This window comes from Artemia franciscana, chromosome 19 (genome assembly GCF_032884065.1).
Source record: "Artemia franciscana chromosome 19, ASM3288406v1, whole genome shotgun sequence".
NCBI classification, from domain to species: Eukaryota; Metazoa; Arthropoda; class Branchiopoda; order Anostraca; family Artemiidae; genus Artemia; species Artemia franciscana.
In genome coordinates, this window is record NC_088881.1 from 19,538,475 (window position 1) to 19,560,544 (window position 22,070).

The 22,070-nt window shown below is 35.4% G+C and overlaps 1 protein-coding gene across 2 annotated transcripts in view; it reads right to left on the reverse strand.

Moving 5' to 3' along the window:
* LOC136039384 (putative GPI-anchor transamidase) overlaps positions 1 to 22,070 on the reverse strand; it is a 59,962-nt gene that overhangs the window by 37,513 nt on the left and 379 nt on the right. Inside the window, exons 2-3 of one of the 2 annotated variants that reach the window (XM_065723060.1) lie at positions 10,178 to 11,789; positions 6,794 to 7,271 (exon numbers count right to left, since the gene is read on the reverse strand). The exons of the other annotated variant lie outside the window; for it this stretch is intronic. Of the exons in view, the coding sequence (XP_065579132.1) occupies positions 7,035 to 7,271; positions 10,178 to 11,770 (1,830 nt within the window). The 5' untranslated portion in view covers positions 11,771 to 11,789 and the 3' untranslated portion in view covers positions 6,794 to 7,034. Of the gene's footprint in view, positions 1 to 6,793; positions 7,272 to 10,177; positions 11,790 to 22,070 lie in introns of those variants that run through there. 2 annotated transcript variants of the gene reach the window in all.

The following is a 22,070-nucleotide window of genomic DNA, read 5'->3' on the forward strand; positions in this document are numbered from 1 at the left end:
GTACGTTTTCCACTAAAGGATCGTCGAATGCTAGAATTGGACTCCGATTTGTTTTCACGAATCTTTGAATGGTTTAAAGAAAACATCACAACAAACCGAAGAATGTGTAACCACAACAAGGAATTAATTTTTCATGCAAATCAACTGACATTGGCTGCCAGAATAAATAAATGATTTGTTCCATTTATCTTTATATTAATATCGAAAGAATGCAATACCAGCTTTATAACGACAAAAAAATCAACTAGTTAGAACTTAGTTAGGCCTTTAATTCTCTCCACAAACTCTTAAATGAAATCTACTTTTTCATAAACTTTGCTGTATTTTACTATGAAAAAGACAACCTCATTCTGTCACCAAGCCCAACAGAGACACTACTACTTTAGACGGTTTTATAAAAAAAATTAATGCGTTTGTTATCCATTAAACGCATCAAATTATGTAATTTAAACAAGGCTAAGAAAATAGTAAGATTTCCTTTATTGCCTTCACGCCTATCCTGACTACTGAAATAAAAATACAAAAAAACAAAACAGACAAGGCTTGAAAACAAGAACTTAGTAGATAGTTTCCTATTTAACAACTATCCAAAAGGGATGGTAGCATCTTTGTATTTTATAAACAATTTTAGAGACAACTCTAAAATTGAACCCATGGCTTATTGAACCCATATTCAATAAGCCATGGAGCATAATTCGCGTAGCTTGGAAATGGAATAGCTATTTGGACAATATTTCATATTCTATGAGTTTCTATCATTTCCTTTATTAAGAAAAAGCTCGCAGGACCATCAATTACTTGCTAGCATGTTGCAATCTTTCGTCATGAGAAGTTAGTCCCGTCAATCAAAGAATAAAAATTCTTCATTATATTGCTCAATCAGATAAAAGATAACAAATGATTTTATACTAATCCATTGCTAAATTAGAGGTAGCCATCAAAAAGACCCAAACCATTAGGGCGGCACCAACTCTTTGGGCACAGTCACCCACCTTTTGTAGATAATATGACTGTAAAAAACACAGCATATCAGTGTTCGCTCATAACAGTTTAGTAAATGGAGTTTACCATCATATTACACCTTCTTTGTTCACGTATTTTATAGCCTATGTATAAGTTATATAGTGTGCCAAGGACCTGCATGTAAGGCGATTATAGAGCCTCAACAAAACGATTAAGATACCTTTCATAGATACAGACACATACCAATCTGCAGAGGGGAAGGGCTTCATAAAATATTCTACAAAGGGAGGCTAGATGGCTACAAAATTGATTTTTGTGATCAAAGGTTCAAGTTTCGAAACATTATATCTTAGCAAGAGCCCGATCCACTAATAATAGTCTTATGATCCCCCCTGAAAAATGGTGACGTAAAAATAATCTTTTATACAACTTTTCTATAATGGACAGATTTTGACTCGCCTTTACAAAAAAGGAAGTGGGTCCTTCCACACGTCCGAGAGTTTACTCTTTCTTCCTTTGATTTGCAAAGAATCGCACAAACAAAAACTTTTTTTTTCCAATACTTAGAAAATATATTTTAACTCAAAATGTTCACATTTTCACTGAATCTAGGACCTCTTACTCATAAGCTTCGACAATTTGTTCGCGGATGATATTATATCCCTTCGTGCATTACTAAATTGGGACCACAGTGGATACCTAATAGAACCTCAGACGACGAAGAGAAAACAGCAGGCTAACACGAGAGACCCAACGTGTTTTTTATAACTTAGCTTTCACGTCCTAGTCTCCCTTTTAAAGGAAATCCAGCCCCCTTAAAACCTTGTGCAATCAAAGAATGCAAATAATTTTTCTCTGACGATGAATACTAAATTGCTTCTTTCTTGCAATGCATACTTCGAAAAGTTTCATAATTTCCAGAAAAAAGAAAAGTTACAGGATAAACAGCACTTAAAATAAACAGAACTAAAAAGCGAGACGCACACAATGCAAATTGGAATTTTTTGGCAATTAATCTTATTCCCTCTGGGTATATCATTTTATCTTATGACTAATGGGTTTTAATAAAAAAAAAAAAAATTCTTGGATATTAGCATGATCTAACAAAACTTAATCGATATTCCTACGAAATGTCCCAATTGATAATCCAATTATCGATTTGAAACGCAAAAAGAACAAATAACTATGTTTTAATGCCTCATACAAAATTTAATTCAAGTCACATACGTTTAGAATTGTTTTCGATAATCGTGATTAGACAACTATACGGTTAAAATGAGACAAACTTTATCAATATTCACCGGTATTATTTAGTCTGTGTAATTTCAAACTAAAAAAGATGAGAAAGAAGGATTGTCAAAGTAATTCAACACTTCTATTTATACTGTTTTTAAATAGAGAGCAAAGTATTTGCAAGGTAACGTGGATTCTTCAAATTGGAAACAAAATAAAACGCATCATTTCTTAGTTTATGATTGAAAAGAGAACTGAAAACAACCAGCAACGAAAAGAAGAAGAAAACGTCAATATTATTTCTTTTGCTTTATTAAAGTTCAACTTCCTACACCTTTACTTCTTCATCAACAGTACAACAAACAAAAAGTAAAAAAGGGTAAAACGTCAATAAGAGAGTAAATGCAATAAGAGAAGAAAATTCGTTTTTTATATTGTTTTAAAGCATGATTTTTTTGGGTGTATTCTCTTACTGTTATAATACTATTTTCGTATTGTTCTTTCTTATTACTGTGGAGGAATGCTTTCACAGGAAGATTGAAAATTATTGTTTTCTTTGGTTTTCTACGTCATTGACTACACTACTCATTTCTATCTTTATTTTCAATCACGCCAAATAAGAGTGACATAACCATCCTCAGCATGACACCCAGCGATTTCAACATCGTAATCATACAACCATTCTCACTTCATTGATTCCTTTTATTCATCCTAGGGAATTTGTGAGGAAACTGTAAGTTTTGTTAAATGCTTTAATCAACTTTTGTTTTCAAGTTTAGTTTCCCACAATATACGAAGTCGAAACCATATACGTGTGAATGTTTATAAGAATTCAAACAGTGTGTGTTTTAGCGAGCTCCTTTTGATTATTCTTCCACACCACCAGTAAAGGTTTTCTCTGATTTTTATCACGGTGTTCAGCAGTCTAAGCAAGTTACCGTTATTGCATCCATTGTAACTAGATGCCAATGGTTGTTTAGCTGCTTGCGTACTTCAGCGCTTAATCTATATTATCTGATACACATTCAAATAATAAATGTATGGCTGAAAATTCCTCAGAGCGAATTCATTAAAAAAGAACTTGATAAAACCCACCATAAAAAAAAACAACAAAAAACTGTATTATACATGGATCTTTCTAGGCTGATAGATTTGAGAGAGGGGATGCCTTTTTCAAAAATTTTAATGTAACAGAGCCATACTCAACAGGGCCACGTGAGGATAGTTGAGACCGAAATAGTTGATACACAGCTTTAATGCTCGCACTTACTATTATGTAGATACTTTAGAAATATCTGGCAATATACACCTACATTACCAAGCGAGAACACGTAGAATATTGCTACTCTAAATGACATTCAATATTTCTAGTTACAAGTAGCCATCAGGAAATGTTAAAACTTCTATCGTTCCTCATCTCTTTCAAGGATAAAAATGTTTGAGCAATTAGCAATCCAATGGACCCCTTCCAAAGTTGATACGGTCGCCCTTTCTGTATAAACCTTACATGTCCCCAGGCCATAACTTACAACATTTGCCATGACGGCTTTAGGGGGGTTGTCATCCTCAAAAACATAATTTCCAGAACTTCCAACTACGTTGAACAAGATGGCTATTTTAAAATTTTGATTGAACGTATTTGGGGAAATGGTGGGCGTGGGAGGGGTGTTAGTTGCCCTCCAATCACTTTTGAATATTAAAAAGGGCACTAGTCCTTTCAATTTCCAATCGAATGAGTCCTTTTGACAGTTTCTACGACAACTCCTTCGATACAAAGTGCATGTCTAAACAAAAAATAATTAATGCATTGTGCCTTAAGGCAACAGCTCTCCTTCTAAGGCGACAACTCCTTCGATACAAAGTGCATGTCTAAACAAAAAATAATTAATGCATTGTCCCTTAAGGCAACAGCTCTTAAGGCAAGGGTTGTAAGTTATGCCCTGGGGTTCTATAAGATTCATATCAAAGGGTGACCGTATAAACTTCGGAAGGGGCAGATTGGATTACTAAGTGCCTTTTTTGAGATTCAGAGTGATGGGGTAAGTGGATACCCCCCCTCGTATTTTCCCAAAATACATTCGATGGAATTTGAGAGATAGCCATTTCGTGTCGTACAAATTTGGAAAAGGGCTCATTCGATTGGAAATTGAAAGGGCTAGTGCCCTTTTTAATAGTCGAAAGTGACTGGAGGGCAACTAACACCCCTCCCACGTCCACAATTTCTTTCAACATCCAATCAAAATTTTGTTCAATGTGGTTAAAAAGTCCGAAAATTATGTCTTTGAGGATGGCAAACCCCCCAGCCCTCAGGACAAGGTTTGTAAGTTATGAACTGGGGGCATATAAGGTTTATATATAAAGCGTGACCATATTAACTTCGGAGGGGGTTCATTGTATTGGTAATCATAACTTCTAGTGTCCTTTTTAAGATTCAGTGTGATCAGAGGGTGGATAGCCCACCCAACTCGTATTTTCCCTAAATGTAACTTGTAGTAATTTTGAAATGGCCATTTGTTGTCGTAGAAAAAGGCAAATTCGATTGGAAATTGAAGGGGCTAGTGCCCCTTTTTCATAGGCAGTGCAATAGTGCTGTCAAGGTAAGGAGCGCTGTGGGCACAATAAATTTAATTTTAGACCAATAATTTAGAACAATAATTTTTTTTTAGACCAGAGCACTTCGTATTGAAGGAGTAATCGTAGAAACTTCAAAAAGGGCTCATTCAATTGGAAACTGATAGGGCTAGTGCCCTTTCTAATATTCGAAAGTAATTGGAGGGCAACTAACCCCTCTTCCCCGTCCACCATTTCCCCAAACACATCTAATCAAAATTTTGAGATAGCCATTTTGTTCAACGTAGTTGATCGATCCGTAAATCATGTGTTTAAGGCTAACCCCCCCCCCTCACAGTCCTCAGGGCAAGGGTTATATGTTAGGCTCTGGACGCATTTAAGGTTTATATAGAGAGGGTGATTGTATAAACTTCGGAGGGGGTTCTTTAGATTGCTAATAAGAAGTTTTAGTGCCCTTTTTGAAATTCAGAGTGATCAGAGGGTGGATACCCCACCCCCACACACCCCATATTTTTCCGAAAAGCATCTGACAGAAATTTTGAGATGACCATTTGTTGTCTATCAGTAAATAAATGAAACTCAAAACGAACAGAAATTACAATAAATCGTCAAGTCAAACTCGAAACGACCAAAAATTAACATGAGTAGGTTGATAATCCCTATGCCTTCTCAAGACCAGAACACAATTTCCGCTTTACTGAAAACAAAATGCGTGTGAAATATTTTCACCTTTTTTAGTTTCATAAATAAAAATTATCAAAACCTTAACGAAGATGTCAGTATATGTCAATTTAAGTGACAATCCACGGCCATTTGTTTTTTTTTTTGTTTTTTTCAGTAAAGCATGAATTGTGTTCTGGTCTTGAAAAGGCACAGGGTTTATCAGTCCTACTCATGTTAATTTTTGTTCAAATTGAGTTTCACTCAGCAATTTATTGTAATTTCTGTTCGTTTTGAGTTTCATTTATTTATTGATAGTAATTTGTGGTAGTTTTACGCCTGGAAGATTATTTGACAATATTTTCGCTCATTCTTGACTTAATGGAGCCCTTTACTTTTCTTTGAAAAACATGTCTTGTGTAAAAAGTATTTTAAAATTAATGACTGATAAGGATCAATCTAATTATACATCAGATTAGATTTTCCTACTGGAAAGGTGTCGACAAGAATCAGCTTCGAAGCTTTTACCACCTGGCCAAGAGTATGCGCATAAGCTGAGTTAAGCGGGGGGGGGGGGCACAAAGCTGAAAGAAATCAGAGTTTCCATAAAAATTATGGAAAATCAGAAATAATGGGCACCCAGGCACAGACCCCCAAAAAAATTTTTTTAACGCATCAAAACTTTGTTTATATTCATTTTGTTACGTTTTTACAAGCCGAAAAACATTTCGGGGGAGGGTTTAAATAGCCCTTCCTGGATACGAACTTCACAGTATCCGTTAATTCTCGACTGTAAAGCACCTTTCTTAAATTAACAAATTAAGCTCAAATTGCTTAAAAAAAACCTACACTTTTGTAATAAAGGCATTCAGTTTCCAGGCAGCTACACTGGAGAGGGGGATAAGAAGGATCTCTGAAAACGTTAATAATTTTAAATTATGTTTCTCACAATGCCTTGTATTTCCCGTTCTATCTTTTTTTTTCGTTTTAAAAATTTGACACCCTCCCCCCATTTCCACGCACAAGCATGCCAGTCATTAAACTCATTACCTCCATAAGTCGGATAGCAGAGAGAAATAACAGAGAACAGACAACTAGTTATGATAGCGGCTACTTATACACTGACCGTCTCGTCTAATTGGAAAATATTCTAAGCATTTGCTTATGTGTACAAGTAATATCGCAGGCACGTAAACTCTTGGCACTTAGGGGGAGGAACAAAACTCCAAGAAAGTAAAGCAACAATTGGGAGCAACAATTTTCCATCACAGGAGGGGGGGTATTTTTTCTTGGGTAGATAAACATTTAAGAGTCAAACAAAATGGACAAAAGTATGAAAAATATATAGGCCTATAACAAACTAGGCTTAAGAGATTGCTTATTTAATACAAGTAATCATAATAATTTGACGATTCACTGACAAAATTTTAAACAAACAACAATAATAATAACGTACAACCTTAGAAACATCCTCAAAAAAGCAGGTAAGTCTTAAGAACACGATAAAAAAGTTTAGGACACTATATCGGCTAAAAGACGTATAAAGCAAATGGAATTTGGCCAACATTAAGATAGATCTATATAAAAAATAAGTCTAGCAAAAAGTGTTAAGAAGCAGTGACGGTTTCCATCTTCTTCTTTCGTTTTCTGAAAGACGATAACAAACGTAAAAATTTTGGATTTTTCCGAGATTTCAGATCACCAGATGCTAGAGACATTGTAGAGTTGTGCGATATATTTGACATTTGACCAGAGGCGTTACTAACAGAATCTTCTTTCTCTGGCTTCTCCGGTATTCCGTCCATTCTGGGCGAAATGAGGGCAGTTGACTCGGTTCTCATAACCTACAAAGCAAGAATGTAAAAACAAAACCCAGGCAATGATCATAACGGTCATTTGGCATACCTCAAAATTTTTATTTGCAAGGCTTATAAGCTTCGAATCGCCATCTCGTCAGAAATTTGGACGAACATAATTTAAAACTCAGTTATTATAGATTTCACAACAATTTTACTTTGTTGGTTATCTTTCACGCATGTCCTCTTTAAAAGAAATATTACACTCACTCTCTTCAAGACAAAACAAAACAAACATATTTGCAAAAAAAAAACTATTTTTAACAAGGCGACTTCAATAATTTACAATTGCCAAATATGAAATAAATAATGAACATATTTCATGAAAATAACACTAAATTTAGCATATTGCCTCCTAAATTACTAAACCTGATGCGAAATAACTAAACCCGTTTGTGCCTCAGACTTTAACCTGAAACTTTCAATATTTCAAAATCTACATGGACTGAATTTCTCGATTAGTCATTCATAAAATTATTTTTAAAGAACATGAATGACTCGAAAGCAACAAAAGAATTAATTTGCATGAAGCTCAAAATGTATTAATGCATAATATATGAATATTCCTGGCTGAGTGGATTGGTGCGCTGGTTTCAGGATCCTTAGTCTGAGAGGGCGAGGGTTCGAATCCTAGTGTACCCAATTATTTAGTTTGGGATGGGGTCAGTGGCGTGACTCTGTAAGCTCAGCCAGAGTCGACCCAGCTCTAAATGGGTACCTGGAGAAATCTGGGGAAGGTAAACAGGAAGGGTGTGCGAAAGCACAGGATGGTTGGCCCCCAGCCCCCCATTGTACTTCCTGGCTGAATGGCCAAGAAATGGAGATCAGCACCGCCAGTAGGGACTGTAAAGTATAATGCCGTATTCTTTACCTTTACCTTTTTATATGAATAGAAAAAGAGATGTACTTATTCTTCTTTCTGTGTTTTCGGAAAAAAATAAAAGATGGAGGTAAAAAAGAGGGAATATTGTCATGCTGAAAAAATTACATCTGAATAGCATTATTATATTTCACATTTTTAATTTTAAAAGAAAGCCAAAATAAACTTTTAAGGATTTTATTGATTGCAGTTATTGCAGCTGCTTTTTACCTTTTAGAAGATTTAAATAAATCAAAAATAAAAGAAATACAAAAATGGCACTTTATAGTTCAATAACAGGGCTTACTTATATGGTGGAGTGTAAGGATCGCTACCGACTTCCCCTTCCTTTTATGAAGAATTTTACCTACCAATTGTGCTTATACAGAAGTACCTAGTGGATAGAGGACCAAAAGTCTTCGACGGGCACGGGCGAATGAGAGGATGGGGGAAGACTTTAATTCCGAGCCTACCCTTCCAACATTTTAGAATTTTTTACTATTTGTACTATAACTTTCACATATTTCTATACTATTTACCTAACTTGCGTTTTTTTCAAAGTTATGTCTCCCCCTCCCTCCAAAAAATTCTCGAATACACGTTCGTTGTCTGCCAGACGTCCATTTTTGCAAAAAGAAAATCTGAAATCAAAAAAGTTCATTTCTTAGACTTTGCTTCTTTTTTACAGAAATTTTCACAGCCGTGTGTGGGCTATGGAAGTTCGAATTCATTGCAGGAAGCCTATTTCCTTCTTAAAAAAATAGTGTTATTAGAAATATAAATAAAAAATTTATTGCAAAAATTTCTAGGCAAGATACTTCTGCAAAATCTTTGACGAAAAAGAACTTAAAAAATTTGGTAACATTAAAAACAAGGTCATTTTGAAAGAACGAACCCACCAATGTTGACATAACTAATGATTTATTATCAATTTTATATCATATTTATCATCCTAATGATCTTTTTTCCTCTTGCGTTTTCTAATGATGTTGCTGTCTTTTCTCTGTCTAGGTGAACTTTCATTGGCTTTACAACGTGTTCTTTTTAGGTTCAAAAACAGGAATGATAAATTTCAAATCACTACAAAGAAAACTTTACAATGGTAATTTTTTCTTTTTTGGAAAATTTTTTTTTCCTCCTCGTACCTAAGACTACACATCCACTATACATCTCAGCTGCGGTGATTTAAAAGGTGTCATATGAGATTTTGGTCAAACCAATAATTATACTGCACCGTGCCAGCCAAAGCACACTGGTTCTATTGACACAACCAATTTTCCTGTAGGCTATATATTATTTGGTCCACAAAATAATCCGAAGCGTGGGATTTGATGAACCCATGCGAGCAAACCCTCGCTAGGTAAGTAAAAATATTTGTACCTAAACATTCATTTTCTAATTCTTGGGAAGTTATTCTTCTTCAAATAATTAGTCATTACGAACATTCAAAAAATCTGATGGTCATTATTCAGTTTTTTTACTCGTCAAAAATAGTTGAATTATTGCTTCCAATCTTGCAGCTAAAATGTGGGTAATAAAAACTTTTACTTGTAATAGAAATAGTTTTTTTTGCTTCTTTTTTACATTTATCAAACAGTTCGTGGTTTTATAAGTAATTTATTGGTTTAAAAAGTAGAGTAGTGAGGAAGAGTCCAACTTTGGCCTAAAGAGCGAGGTGTCGAGGAGGGACAACCCCTTTCACATATGGTAAAATTTCTGCTCGTTTTAAGTTTTAATGTCGCTCCTTACTTCCAGTTGAAAGAACTTGTTGTTTTTTTTTTATTTAATCACGGTAAAAAAGCATTTTATTCAAAAAATTCATTTAGACTCACAGTAATCTGGTCAGAGCAAAATTAAAAGGAATGAATAAGCCTAATTTAAAGCAATGGAACAAGTTTACATTCCATAATAAAAACCGTTGATTGGTTCATCGAAGGGGCGTACTAACTGCTAAAATTTTATAAAATATATGCAGGACATTAGCTCAAAGCAAGAAAGACAAGATGAAAAAAGTAAGCAGAAATTAAATACTTACTGATGGAATGATTTTTTTGTCTTCCTGTTCTTGGTCACCAACATAGAAGAGCTTTGAATTAGCAGACGATGTTCTTGGTCTGAAGCCATCAATTTCCATAGAAGAATATCGTGGAGCAGGTTCTGGTCTTGGAGGAGCGTCACGTGCTTTTGGGAAGTCCAACACTGATTGCTCCCGAACAGGGGTTGAGAAAGTTGATTCAAGCTGAGGAACTTCTGAGATATGATTCAGCAAAGACGGTTCAGTCTCGGGAAATGTTATATTTAAGTCAGACCCACTTTCGGATGCTTGTAAAGGACGAGTCTCATTTTTCAAGACGAAACGAAGATAATTTAGACCAGGATTTTCAATAATAGAAATACCACATATTTTTTCAATATTCTTCCAACGACATGTTCTCTCTCGAAGATCTCGAGTAACTTCCATTAAAACATTGCGAGCTTGTGTTATACTTCCATCAACATCTTCTAAACCATTTCCATGTGTTGAAATAAAAGCCAAAACCAAATTGGAGCGTTTCTTCTTTAGCTGATCACAAGCTCGTCTGGCTGCAGCAAGTTGCATCTCTGCTTGTTGTCTCTTCTTATTAAAAGCAACAGTTTCTATTTCATACGTCAGTTGCAGCCAATGCGCCAAGTCTATCGGAGTTTTCCAACTTGTCTTACATTCGATTTCTTTTAATCGACTGCAAAGCAACTCGTTTTCCTTCCGCAGCTGCTTCATCTCATCCTCTAGATTACTACCTTCCTGAGATTCACTTCTCAGCATGCCGTCATCAGGATACTGTTTATTCGATAAAACTTCATGCTCGGCTTGAAGACGCATAAATGCTTGTTCAGCGTTGGCTAGTCGATCCAAATCTTTCATTACTTTTTGTAGCTTAGCCTTTGACATACGTATTTGGCGATATGAAATTAAAGCTAAAGTAGCAAAAAGCATTACAACTCCGGAAACTATGAATTTTATATTTTTGCCAGTAATATATTCCCTTGGAGGACCAAATAAAACCACTTCCATTGCTTTGATTGAGACTTTTCGCTTATGAATAGGATTAACAATCCCAAGCAATTGATGAAGTGCTGGTTCTTTATTGGCAAGCCTAGGCAGTAATGTTCCATTTATACCGTTCGATATGAAACCATCACGATATTGCGGAAGATTAATATGGTAGTCCATCCAGTCAATAATTTCTTCAGTTGTCCAATTATGGGCGGCTGAGGTCATCCAAGAATTCCAAAAATCTTCCACACTGATCAATGTCTTTTTTCCATGGAATCGTTGAAGTCTTCCTTCTTTGTTACCAACGAACTGAAGCTCTTCAGTCAAGAATTCTTCGGATTCTTCCAAGTCAATACTGCCGTCAGCATCATCATCCAGCTGTTTATGTAAATCAAACACGGCTTCAAAGGCAAGCCATTCATGTTCCGGAATAAGTCCCTTATAACTACAACGGACACAAGGTTTAACAACATCCCCGGGACTATTCTTTTCTCGAAAATTTTCTAGGTTGTCTGTTTCATTACAAATTTCATCACATTTCAATAAACTCAGTATGAACGGAGCTAATAGAAGTATTTTCTTCTCCATTACCATTTCATAATGAGGGACAGATCTAGAAAAAAAACTTTTTAGAATAGGGTACAGTCAAAGCAAATAAAACAGAAACCACACAGAGGAAGGTGATATACTTAAAAGCGTGATTTCTACTTCCATTCTTACTAGCACTCGAGACCATATTTTTCAATGTTTAAAATTATACCCATGAAATCACGTGTCGAGTAGTTAGAACCTAACAAAAAAACAAAACTAACAAAAAGGCCAAGATAAAAAAAAGAACAAAAAACTGTTAGCATTGCTATTCTATGAGAAGTTTTTATTCGCAGCCACGGAAGAGAATAGGAAGAAGAATTTTCTTTAATACTGGTGCAAAAGACCTCCCCCCCCCCCATTCAAGGGAATTTAGAAAAAATAAGAAAGGTAACATCTGAAAATTTTCAAAAATTCTCCGGTTACTTTATTTTACTCAAAAAAAAAAAACGAATTTGCTACCATGTCCCATGCAACCAAGTCATTACAAACAGCAGTTAGGACACTAGTAAACTGTTTTTCTATTTTTTTTTTCATTGCCTTTGAGATTCATATGTACAAAGCTAATATGCTATTAAAAAAATATTTTACAAAAAGAGCGTTACTATAGTTCTTAAGAACCTTTATTGAGTTATCTACACCTGCAAACAAAAATAGCTTTTTGGATATCTCAAAACTGGCTTTTCTGTTTTAATTATGCTAAAAATATGATTGGCTGCAAACAGTTGAAAATGAAGGCGCATTGCTGAAACCACTTAGTTTCGTGACCAGTAAATCTTCCATACAATTCCCGAGAACAATAAAGGAACTAACGTCTTGAGTTGTACGTATGAGTGTGAGACGATCGATTCCATTTTTAAGGAACGATCCATGTTTTAACAGTAGGTTTTAGCTTAATGTTTATTCCAAATTTTAGGATAATAGAAGTTTTATTCTTCTCCGTCTGTTCTTTTGATACTGTCTGTCTGCACTATAAAATATTTGTCTTACAATTTTGTTATCCATGGTTAGTGATTATAGAAGAAATCCTTACATTTTTCTAGGCGAAGCGGACCTCTAAGTAGTAAACTCTCAATGATCTTACTTGACATTCAATAAATAGGTAAGCACAGCGAAATTTGAAAAGATTGTTGGACAATTTTACAGCGAGAAGAGGGGGACTAGGACTGAACTCATATGACATAATTTTAACTTTCTCGCGAAGATCCTCTTCAGAAAAAAGGAAGTACCCCTATGTCTCTCTGTGCAGACATATTTCAACTCAACCAATGACGTGTTGTCTAACATTATCTTCGTGTGGCGTATGGTCTGCTAGATGGGTAAATAGCAACATAAATTTTCATACTAAGCCCTTCTAAAATGTAAGGGCAACGGTGGACACATTTACATTGTCTCCCAAAGAGTGTAGAAAATTCTACGTGTTCACGACAAGTATGGACAGTGGAATAGACGTTAGAGGAGGTATTTCTTGAATTTTAAGTCTTGAATATTGATATTTGTTACGCTCTTAATGAGTCTTGGAGCGCAGAGTCAAAAAAGAAAGAATACAAGGACAGGACATAAGGGATCCTCTGACAGACAAAGCAAGGACAATCGGAGGATGAAGGGATACAGCAACTTACGGAGTCCTTTCGATTGATGAACCCTACCAAGCTACATCTAACCTTACGGGACTGTCCAAGAGCAAAGTACTGGAAAGTTAAGCTACCCCCCCCCCTGACAGCAAAATTAGCGGAATACTTTTATCAATGTAGAGAAACTCTTTAACATTTTTACACGATTTCATTTCGACATAACTCAATTGTCTAAAAAAAATGTATTTGCAAAATTAAAATCTTAGAGAATGGAATTCAAAGTCGAGGATGAGGAATCGATCAAAATTTGCAAGATCCTGACTTTGGTTCGGGTCATCAGGAAACACTCACCTCAGACTCCAACACCAGTATATATATATATATATATATATATATATATATATATATATATATATATATATATATATATATATATATATATATATATAATCATTCACGATAATTAAGTATGAGGAGCGATAGAGTCAAGAAAGGAGCTTCATTGATAAAGTAGCCACGAGGGTGGCCCTACTTACGTATGGGATAAATTATATTCATTGTGAATTTTAACGTCCCTGCTTTTATTTGCAAGAACTTGCTTTGTTTAAATCCACTGTAAAACAGAAAAACCACCAACAACTATGCAACTGCAACCTAACATGAACAGTTTCAAAATCAATGCTCCTAGTCCAAGAAGATTTTGACATATTTTTCGATGAACTTCAGAGAAAAGATTTAACTACAGCTTATCTGCTTTGGTTTTATATTACAGCACTGCCAGAACAAAAGTTTTGACTGAAATTAAGGAGCGTTGATTTTAGAAAATCTGATTTCAAGAGGTAAAAGAAAAAAGCTCAAACTTACTCTGACAAAGCGGCTAATTTTTTCCTAAGCTTTCTGAAATTCCTGTTATAAATGTATCACAAGAAGGCAGATCGAACGGATTCAAAGTAACCCTAGACCTTGGTTACGGCGGTATAGAGACATGAGAACTCATGTTTCACAATGTCGAAATTACTCCCATTTTTTTCAAGCTGCACTAAATTAGCAACAGAATATACTTCAAGAGGGAAAAGCGAAACTGAAACTTCCTGCCGAAAACTATAGGCGAGTCTGAAGTAGAATGTTAGGCACAAGTTACCCTGGGTAAATTTTCCAGAACTGATTTCAGGTCAAATTTACCAGTAACTTGCTCAAAAGTGAAATTTTATACTTGGGCATATAAAATATTGTGATTAAAACTAATTTTTCCCTAAAATAGCTCAAAATAGGAAATAAGTTTCACATAAATTTTTAGTCTTCTTGCGTTTGATATATTCTATAAAGGCAGACAAAAATGCAAGATGAATTTCCATCATATATCTTGACCATCCTAGCATTAATGCACTGACCGCTCCGATAAAAGAACATAAATATCTCGCCTCTCGAACATTGTGTGGAACCTGAAATCTATTGTTTTTTGTTGTATTTTTTTCAGGCCACCACTTTTCATTAAAAGAGTGGTCGAAGAGGCTTTACAAGGGGCTCATTCCATTAAAAATTGAAAGTTTTATAGCCGTTTTTGAGTCAAAAGTGGATGGAGGGCAATCTTTCCTCTACCGTACCCCTCCCCCCCGGTAGCCTCCAAATACATCCGATCGAAATTTCAAGATAGCCACTTTGTTCAAAATAGTCCAAGGGTTCAATAAACATGCCTCCTGGGATGGCATGATCACCACAGCCCCTGGGGCAAGGGCAGTAAATATTACAAATTGACAATTGTTCAAACCTATTTTACAACGAAGAGGGGTGCTTGTTTGATTTAAGGTGTGTAATTGACTTCAAACTTTCAGAAATCGTTCTCTGATTCAAAAGGGTCAAACATTTTGCTGTGGGAAGAGAAGTAAGAGGCCAGAAAAGGGTCAAACAATTTTTTGTCCCCGTTCAGTTTGAAAGAGGCATCTGTAAGTTCTTGGGTCAAGAGGATCCTATTGTATAAAAAATAGGTGCAGAGCCCTCCTCCCCCCCCCCCTCTACAAAATTGTAAAAGGAAGAGTTGGAAAACATTTTTTCCTCGATCGGCTCGAAGGTTATTTCAAAATTTACTTCGATCAGCTAGAAGGAGTTCGGACTAACAGGACCTCATTGTAGAAGGAAAAATCAAAATAGAACATTTATTTCCTCGACTCGGGCCCAATAAAGGGCCGGAAAACGGCTTAGAAGCCATTTTTCATGATTGGCTCAAAATTTACATCCTTAAGTAATTGCGCTAAGGACATTCCAATAGATAAGGAAAAATGGGAAAAAAAAACATTGCTTTCCCCCAAAACAGGCCCGACAAAGAACCAAAAAACTTTTTCCCTGGCCGCTTCTCATGGAAATGTGGTAAAAAAGATGAGGAGGACGCTCATTTTATCAAAAATTCAATGTTTTAACAGCCTTTTTAAGACTCCGTGAAAGTGATTTGAGGGCAACCAATGACTTTTCTCTCCTGTGCCATAGTTTAGTACATTGCCTTGCCTTGTCCCGTACCAATGCATTTGTTCAGAAACATTGAAAGATCTAAAAAGTATACCTCTTGAGTCAACATAACCCCCACAGCCCCAAGGATAATGACCATAACTATGAAAGTTAGCAATCCTTCACATATAGGTTTTAGAAGAAAAGCTCCCATGGACCGTTCGATAGGCCAAGATCCACAAAGTTTCATATGAATATTATCTAGAAACAAGACAGTTACCTGAGTAGGTTACATCAAAAGATACTATGTGCACCTGAATTTTAAAATCATCTGGAATATTTTGGGAGTGGCTAGGGGGGGGAGGGGTGAAATTAAAACTTTCAGGTACTTTCGCGAAAAGGAGGGGGGAAGGGTGAGGCGAAGGAACTTCAAATCTCATTTCGTGGGGGAAAGAAGGAATAAACAATTTTGTCTCATATCCACCAAAAAAGTTTTTGTAAACACAAGTGAACCTTAAATTTGATGTGGGGGAGAGGACAGAGCTAAAACCTAAAGACACTATGTGCATCCAGGTGACCTAAATATCATATCTGCTCCAATCCAACAAAAATACATAATAAGAATCAATTTAAGTAATTTTTAATGGCTAAAGTCCTACCCGTTGCCCATTTTGGTTATGAGTTGGGGCGGTGCTACATTGAAACAGCTGGAATATTTGGAATACTGAAACAACTGGCCTTCAAAACAATGTTAGTAGTTCAGTTCTTAAAGGTGAGTTGACCGTAGATGTGTTGGCCACATGTGGCTTGGTATTCCAGTGAGTTGTTAGTACTAGTATTAGTATTTAGAAAAAAGTGGGTTTTATTGCTTTGTGAAATCCCAAAATGGTCCGAACATTGTTTTTTCTTAGGGAACCTAGTCGAATACAATATATTTTGGAAGAAAAGTGCAGATTAATCGATCCTTATGACGACAAAATCGATTTTTTTTTTCCACTGATTTTCTTTCCAGTTTCAGGCCATGTAGAAATCTCAATTAGATTCCAGGACCAAGGGAAAATAAATTAAGACAAAGACTCAGGAGTCAAATCAGGTTAAATTTATTTATAACGTCCTTTTTTAAGACAAGACAGAACTCTTTTTTAAATAAATAAACTTGAGATGCATTTATTCAAAGAGATAAACAATTACAAGAAGATTTCCCCTCCGAACGCCTCGTTCTTTACTCTAAAGTTTTTATTGTTTTAGAAAGTAGAGTTTTGAGAAAGAATCAAACTTTAGCGTAAAGAGCGAAGCGTCGAGGAGAGGAAAACCCCTTTCATATACGGAATAATTTCTGTTCGTTTTAAGTTTTAATGTCACTCCTAACTTGCAGTTAGAAAAACGTATTTTTTTATTTAACCATATATAAAGCAACCAGTTTTCTTTCATTATGGTGATTTTTTGTCAATGTTTTTACAAATAAACCACAAATAAGACACAAAAGCCATTTAGAGAGTTTGACAGGGAGAGAAATTAGCACCACTCTCATGTCTAAATCATAATTGGCTCTGAGGTGTTGATTATTTCTTTTTTTATTATGTTGTTGTTGAAGTTCTGGCAAATGAAAAACACACAGCTCCAAATACAAATCTTTCTGTTCAATCTTTCGATAATTTCTGTTCGTTTTAGGATTCATTTCTATATCTATAGAAGTATCTGTCATCTTTATGTTTCCTTTCTTTATTTCTTTTAATTTTTATTCCTCCTGGGTTCCAATCATTCGTCGATGGGATTCTCTGCTTGTTTCAAACTTGAGTTATGGAATGACTTCATTTCTGATCATCTTAGTTCCTCTTTGCATATCCTCTTTACTTTTAAAAAGAAATTCATTTTTCGAAAACATTCTTTAAAGAAATTTTTTAGAAAGATTGATATAATTAAGGCAATAGTGCTGAGTTATTATAGAGCCACGTATCCAGGTGCGCTGGATTCGATATCCCTTGTCTGAGAGGACGCGGGTTCGAACCCCAGTGTACCAAGTTCTTCAGTTTGGGACGGGGGTCAGTGGCGTGACTCTGTAAGCTTAGCCAGAGTCGACCCAGCTCTAAATGGGGACCAGGAGAAATCTGGGGAAGGTAAACAGGAAGGGTGTGCAAAAGCACAGGATGGCTGGCCCCCAACCCCCCATTGCACTTCCTGGCTGAAGGGCCAAGAAACAGAGATCAGCACCGCCGGTACGGACTGTAAAGTCTAATGCCGTATCCTTTTTACCCCCTGCCCATGGTGACATCATACAGAATATATGGTCAAACTAGGCTGGGGAACAACTTTATTGCTAATTGGCCCTTTGAAATGGCCAACACCGATTAGGAGAGAGCAAATGCCCCTAAAACATTCCATGCGTTCCTATGGGCCCTGCATGACATGGAATAGAAGTTTAAGACAGCCTTTTCATCAAAATGGCAAAAAAAAAACAAATTTGTACTTCTGTTTCAACATCGTAAGTGCAGCCGCAGGTGCAAGTGTCCTCCTGGCATATACAAAATACCCATTCAAAACAGAGGGTTCATGGATAAATTTAAGTAGTAAGTTGGATATCTTACGGATAGATGGCACTAGGGTCATACAGAGACTTTTAATTTATGTTATTGAGAACTCAGAGGCAAAACAATAATGAAACAAAAAGATATTGAAAACACAAAACAATACAAGTTATTTCGCACAGTAAAGCCATAAAACGTTCTAAATATTTTTTTATAGCATAAAAATAAAACATTTATGTTTCTTATGCATGAAATTTGTGTTTCCAGCAAATATCTAGTTTTGCATAATCTAATTGCTGCACAGAAGATCAAAATCAGAATACATTAAGGATTTGTAAATTATGTCCTTGACATGTTGTGATTTACTTCTGTATTTACAAATTAATAATAATGATGATAATTGCATTGAAAATCTATTAAGCTTCATACATTAATATTTTATTTAACACAATAAAATAAACTGATAACACTAAAATATTACGACATAAAAACAAACATAAGATATATAAGATGCATGCTTTATAACCATAAAACATATTTACGTAAAAATATACAAGATGACCATACTATACTTATAATATACTTTGGGGATAGATATAGATAGTAGTAGACCATCATTAGTCATTGCCATACTTCTACCCTTGTTTGTGAAAGCAGTTGACACCTGAACAAAATATGGCATACAACTTTATCACTTGATTGGCAAAAAAAAGGATAGAATACTCTACTACCAAACCTGACATTTTTCCTTTCCACGAACCTATAAGAAACAAATGATAGAAAATTTGTCCAAGTCAGGAGCCACACACATTTATAACCATCCTAAGAAAAGAGCAATAAGGCTATAGTGTAAGGATAGAGTTGTTGTAAAACTTCAGAAAGGGCTAATTCCGCTGGAATTGAAAGTTTTTTAAGAGCCAAAAGCAAGTGTGGGTAGCCAACCCCCCTTCTGCAAACCTTTTAGCTGTCCTCTCTCTAAAGACATCCCACCAACACTTTGATACAGCCATTTTGTCCCAAATGGTTGAAAGGTTGACTTACTATGCCTCTAGGGATAACAAACCCAACAGCTCTTGGGGCAGGTGCTGCAAGTGATGCAACTTGCCCATTGTTTTCATATGGGTGTTGTTATTTGGAAAGGGGTGCACGTTTGATTCTGGGTCTTCTAAAAAAAAGCCCGACAATATTAAGGTTAAACTCCATGGAATGTTGAATTAAATCAAAACAAATTATGCACATGCAGATTGTCAAAAATGGCATCTAAGCAATATCTCAAGAACAGCTTAGGGTATTAAGTAGAAACTTTCACGGCATATAGAGGGGGATGTTGAACTAATCAAAAGACACAATGTATGTTCTAGAACTACTACAGTGACTACTTGCAACTGCAATTGCAACTACTTATGGTTCCGAGTACCTATGTCAGCAACAATTTGTCACTGCAACTATTACTACTACTACTACTACTACTACATCAATTGCAAATGCTACTGCTAATATCTCGGAAACAGAATAATGTATTAAGATGAAACTTTCTGGGAAAGTTTACAGCAAAACTATATCAAAACTCACTATGAATATTCAAATTGTCAAAAGGGCATGTGTGCAATATTGTAGGACCAGATAAGGCTATTAGGTTGGAACTTTCAGGGTGTGTTTTTGGAAATACTGAGTTACAAAGACACTATGTGCTTCCAAGGTTGTCAAAAGTCTGGATCTTCTGTATCAAAAGAACAGATAAATCTATCAAACTGAAACTTTCAGGGCATGTTGAGTGGGATGTTGACCTGGATCAAAAGACAACATCCACATCCAGATGGTCAAAAGGAACACACTGCAACTTCTCAGGAACGGCTAAGGGAATTAAATTGGAACTTTCAAGAAATGTCAAAGGGGAGGGAGTGATTGATTAATACTTGTCTATACTCAAGGTTGTCAAATGACAGTGGCACCAATGACTCAAAGAAGTGCGAAAATAATGTAGATTTTCAAGCAATTTACTTGAATAGTATTCTATTTACCCATCTGTCCTAAGTTATATAGTAAAACTACTATTAACAAGATGTTGTCCAAACTATAAATAGCAAGCCAAAACCTTGATTTGCAAGGAGAGAAACCAATAAAAATTTACAAATATTTCCTTTACTAACTAATAAAAAAACATGTGAATAAAAATGAACAGAAATTAATTAAAAAAACTTTCCTACAATATATATTTTTCAGAGGAAAGTAAAGAACAATATTAAACCTAAGAGAATCAGGAACAAAGTCAAATAGTAACTCCAGCATAAAACAAACATTAATCACTATCAATAAATAAATGAAACTGGAAACAAACAGTAACTACAATAAATAATCAAGTTAGATGAAAAAAGAACAGAAACTACCATAAACAGGAGTAGGGCTACCCTAAGCTATCTAAAGACCAGACTGTTATTTGCTTTACTGATTTTTTTTTCACATTTTCTGTTTTATAACATGAATAAATCCAAAATTGAAACACACATCTTAAAATAAAATACAAATTCAGCAAAGTGCAAACAATGTGCTAGGCCTTCTAAAAAAAAAAAAAAAAATCCTAAATCACCATCATAAATTTCATGTCAGAATCATGCAATCATGTTTAATCTCTGTGATTAAAGGACCAAAGCAAACCTGAGACATCTCCCACTGCAAACTTTTAATCAGAATTGTAGCTGTGTTCAAGCTTGTTCAAATCAAAAATGTGGAAAACTTTCAATCCATATGATCTGAGGCAATAAATGGTTTTGTGACCACTCCAACACACCCTCTCCATCTCTTACCAGCTTTTTAGCAGAAATTTGGCACACTACACCTTATTTCAAGCAAAAACATTGAAGACTGTTTTACTAATTGATTGATTGATTGGAGGCAAAAGAGACCCCTCCAACAAATACCTGCCACAACAAAACTTTAAGCAAGTTGAAATTAAAAAGTCAAATATGTTGGGAAAGTGGGGTGAGAGAACAATGATCTGTAGAGATATACTCTCCTTCTCCAGCTCTGGCATAAAAAAAAACTTAAACACACACCTAAAATCTCACCAGGACCATTGATCTGCATAAGATTATTCAGCAATGTTTCATTCCAAAGAAAAAGCAAATCTACGTCTAAGCTATTCTTTATTTATACACTTGCACAGGTAGTATTCCATTTGATATCAGTTCAATATATGTCCTGTTAAAAATCAACTCTAACAAATTCATTTGAATTTCAGTGTTGCTTAGATTTTAACTACATCTCAGCCCCCCCCCCCTCATGCTTGGATAGGCCTCTCTAATCATATACAAAAGTTTACTGATTTTGCATTGCCTGTTCTGCTTATTCTCATCAATAGCAGAATCATAATACCAAATAATGACAATTTGAAAGCAAAAGAAAAACAAAAACAAAACTGAGGAATCTACAAAGTTTTATATATATCCGTTTGCTCTATCCATAGGAGGGAAGGATGAAATTACTATTATTATTTACACTGGTGTACCACCAATGAAGAGCTGGTATGCTTATGACCTGTAATTTAACTTCACAAGAAACCTCCCCTCCCCCCCCCCCAAGTAACACTTATCAAACACCCAAAATAGCCTATTAACATTGAAATGACAGGACATTCAATGAAGCTGTTTAAGCCATCAGTAAAAATTCAATATAGTCAATAGTTTTTTCTTCCTGCCGTGTAATCAACCATGGAACAATCTATCAGATAGGCCTACAGCCTCATCATCCAGTGATGAAGCTTTCAAGAAG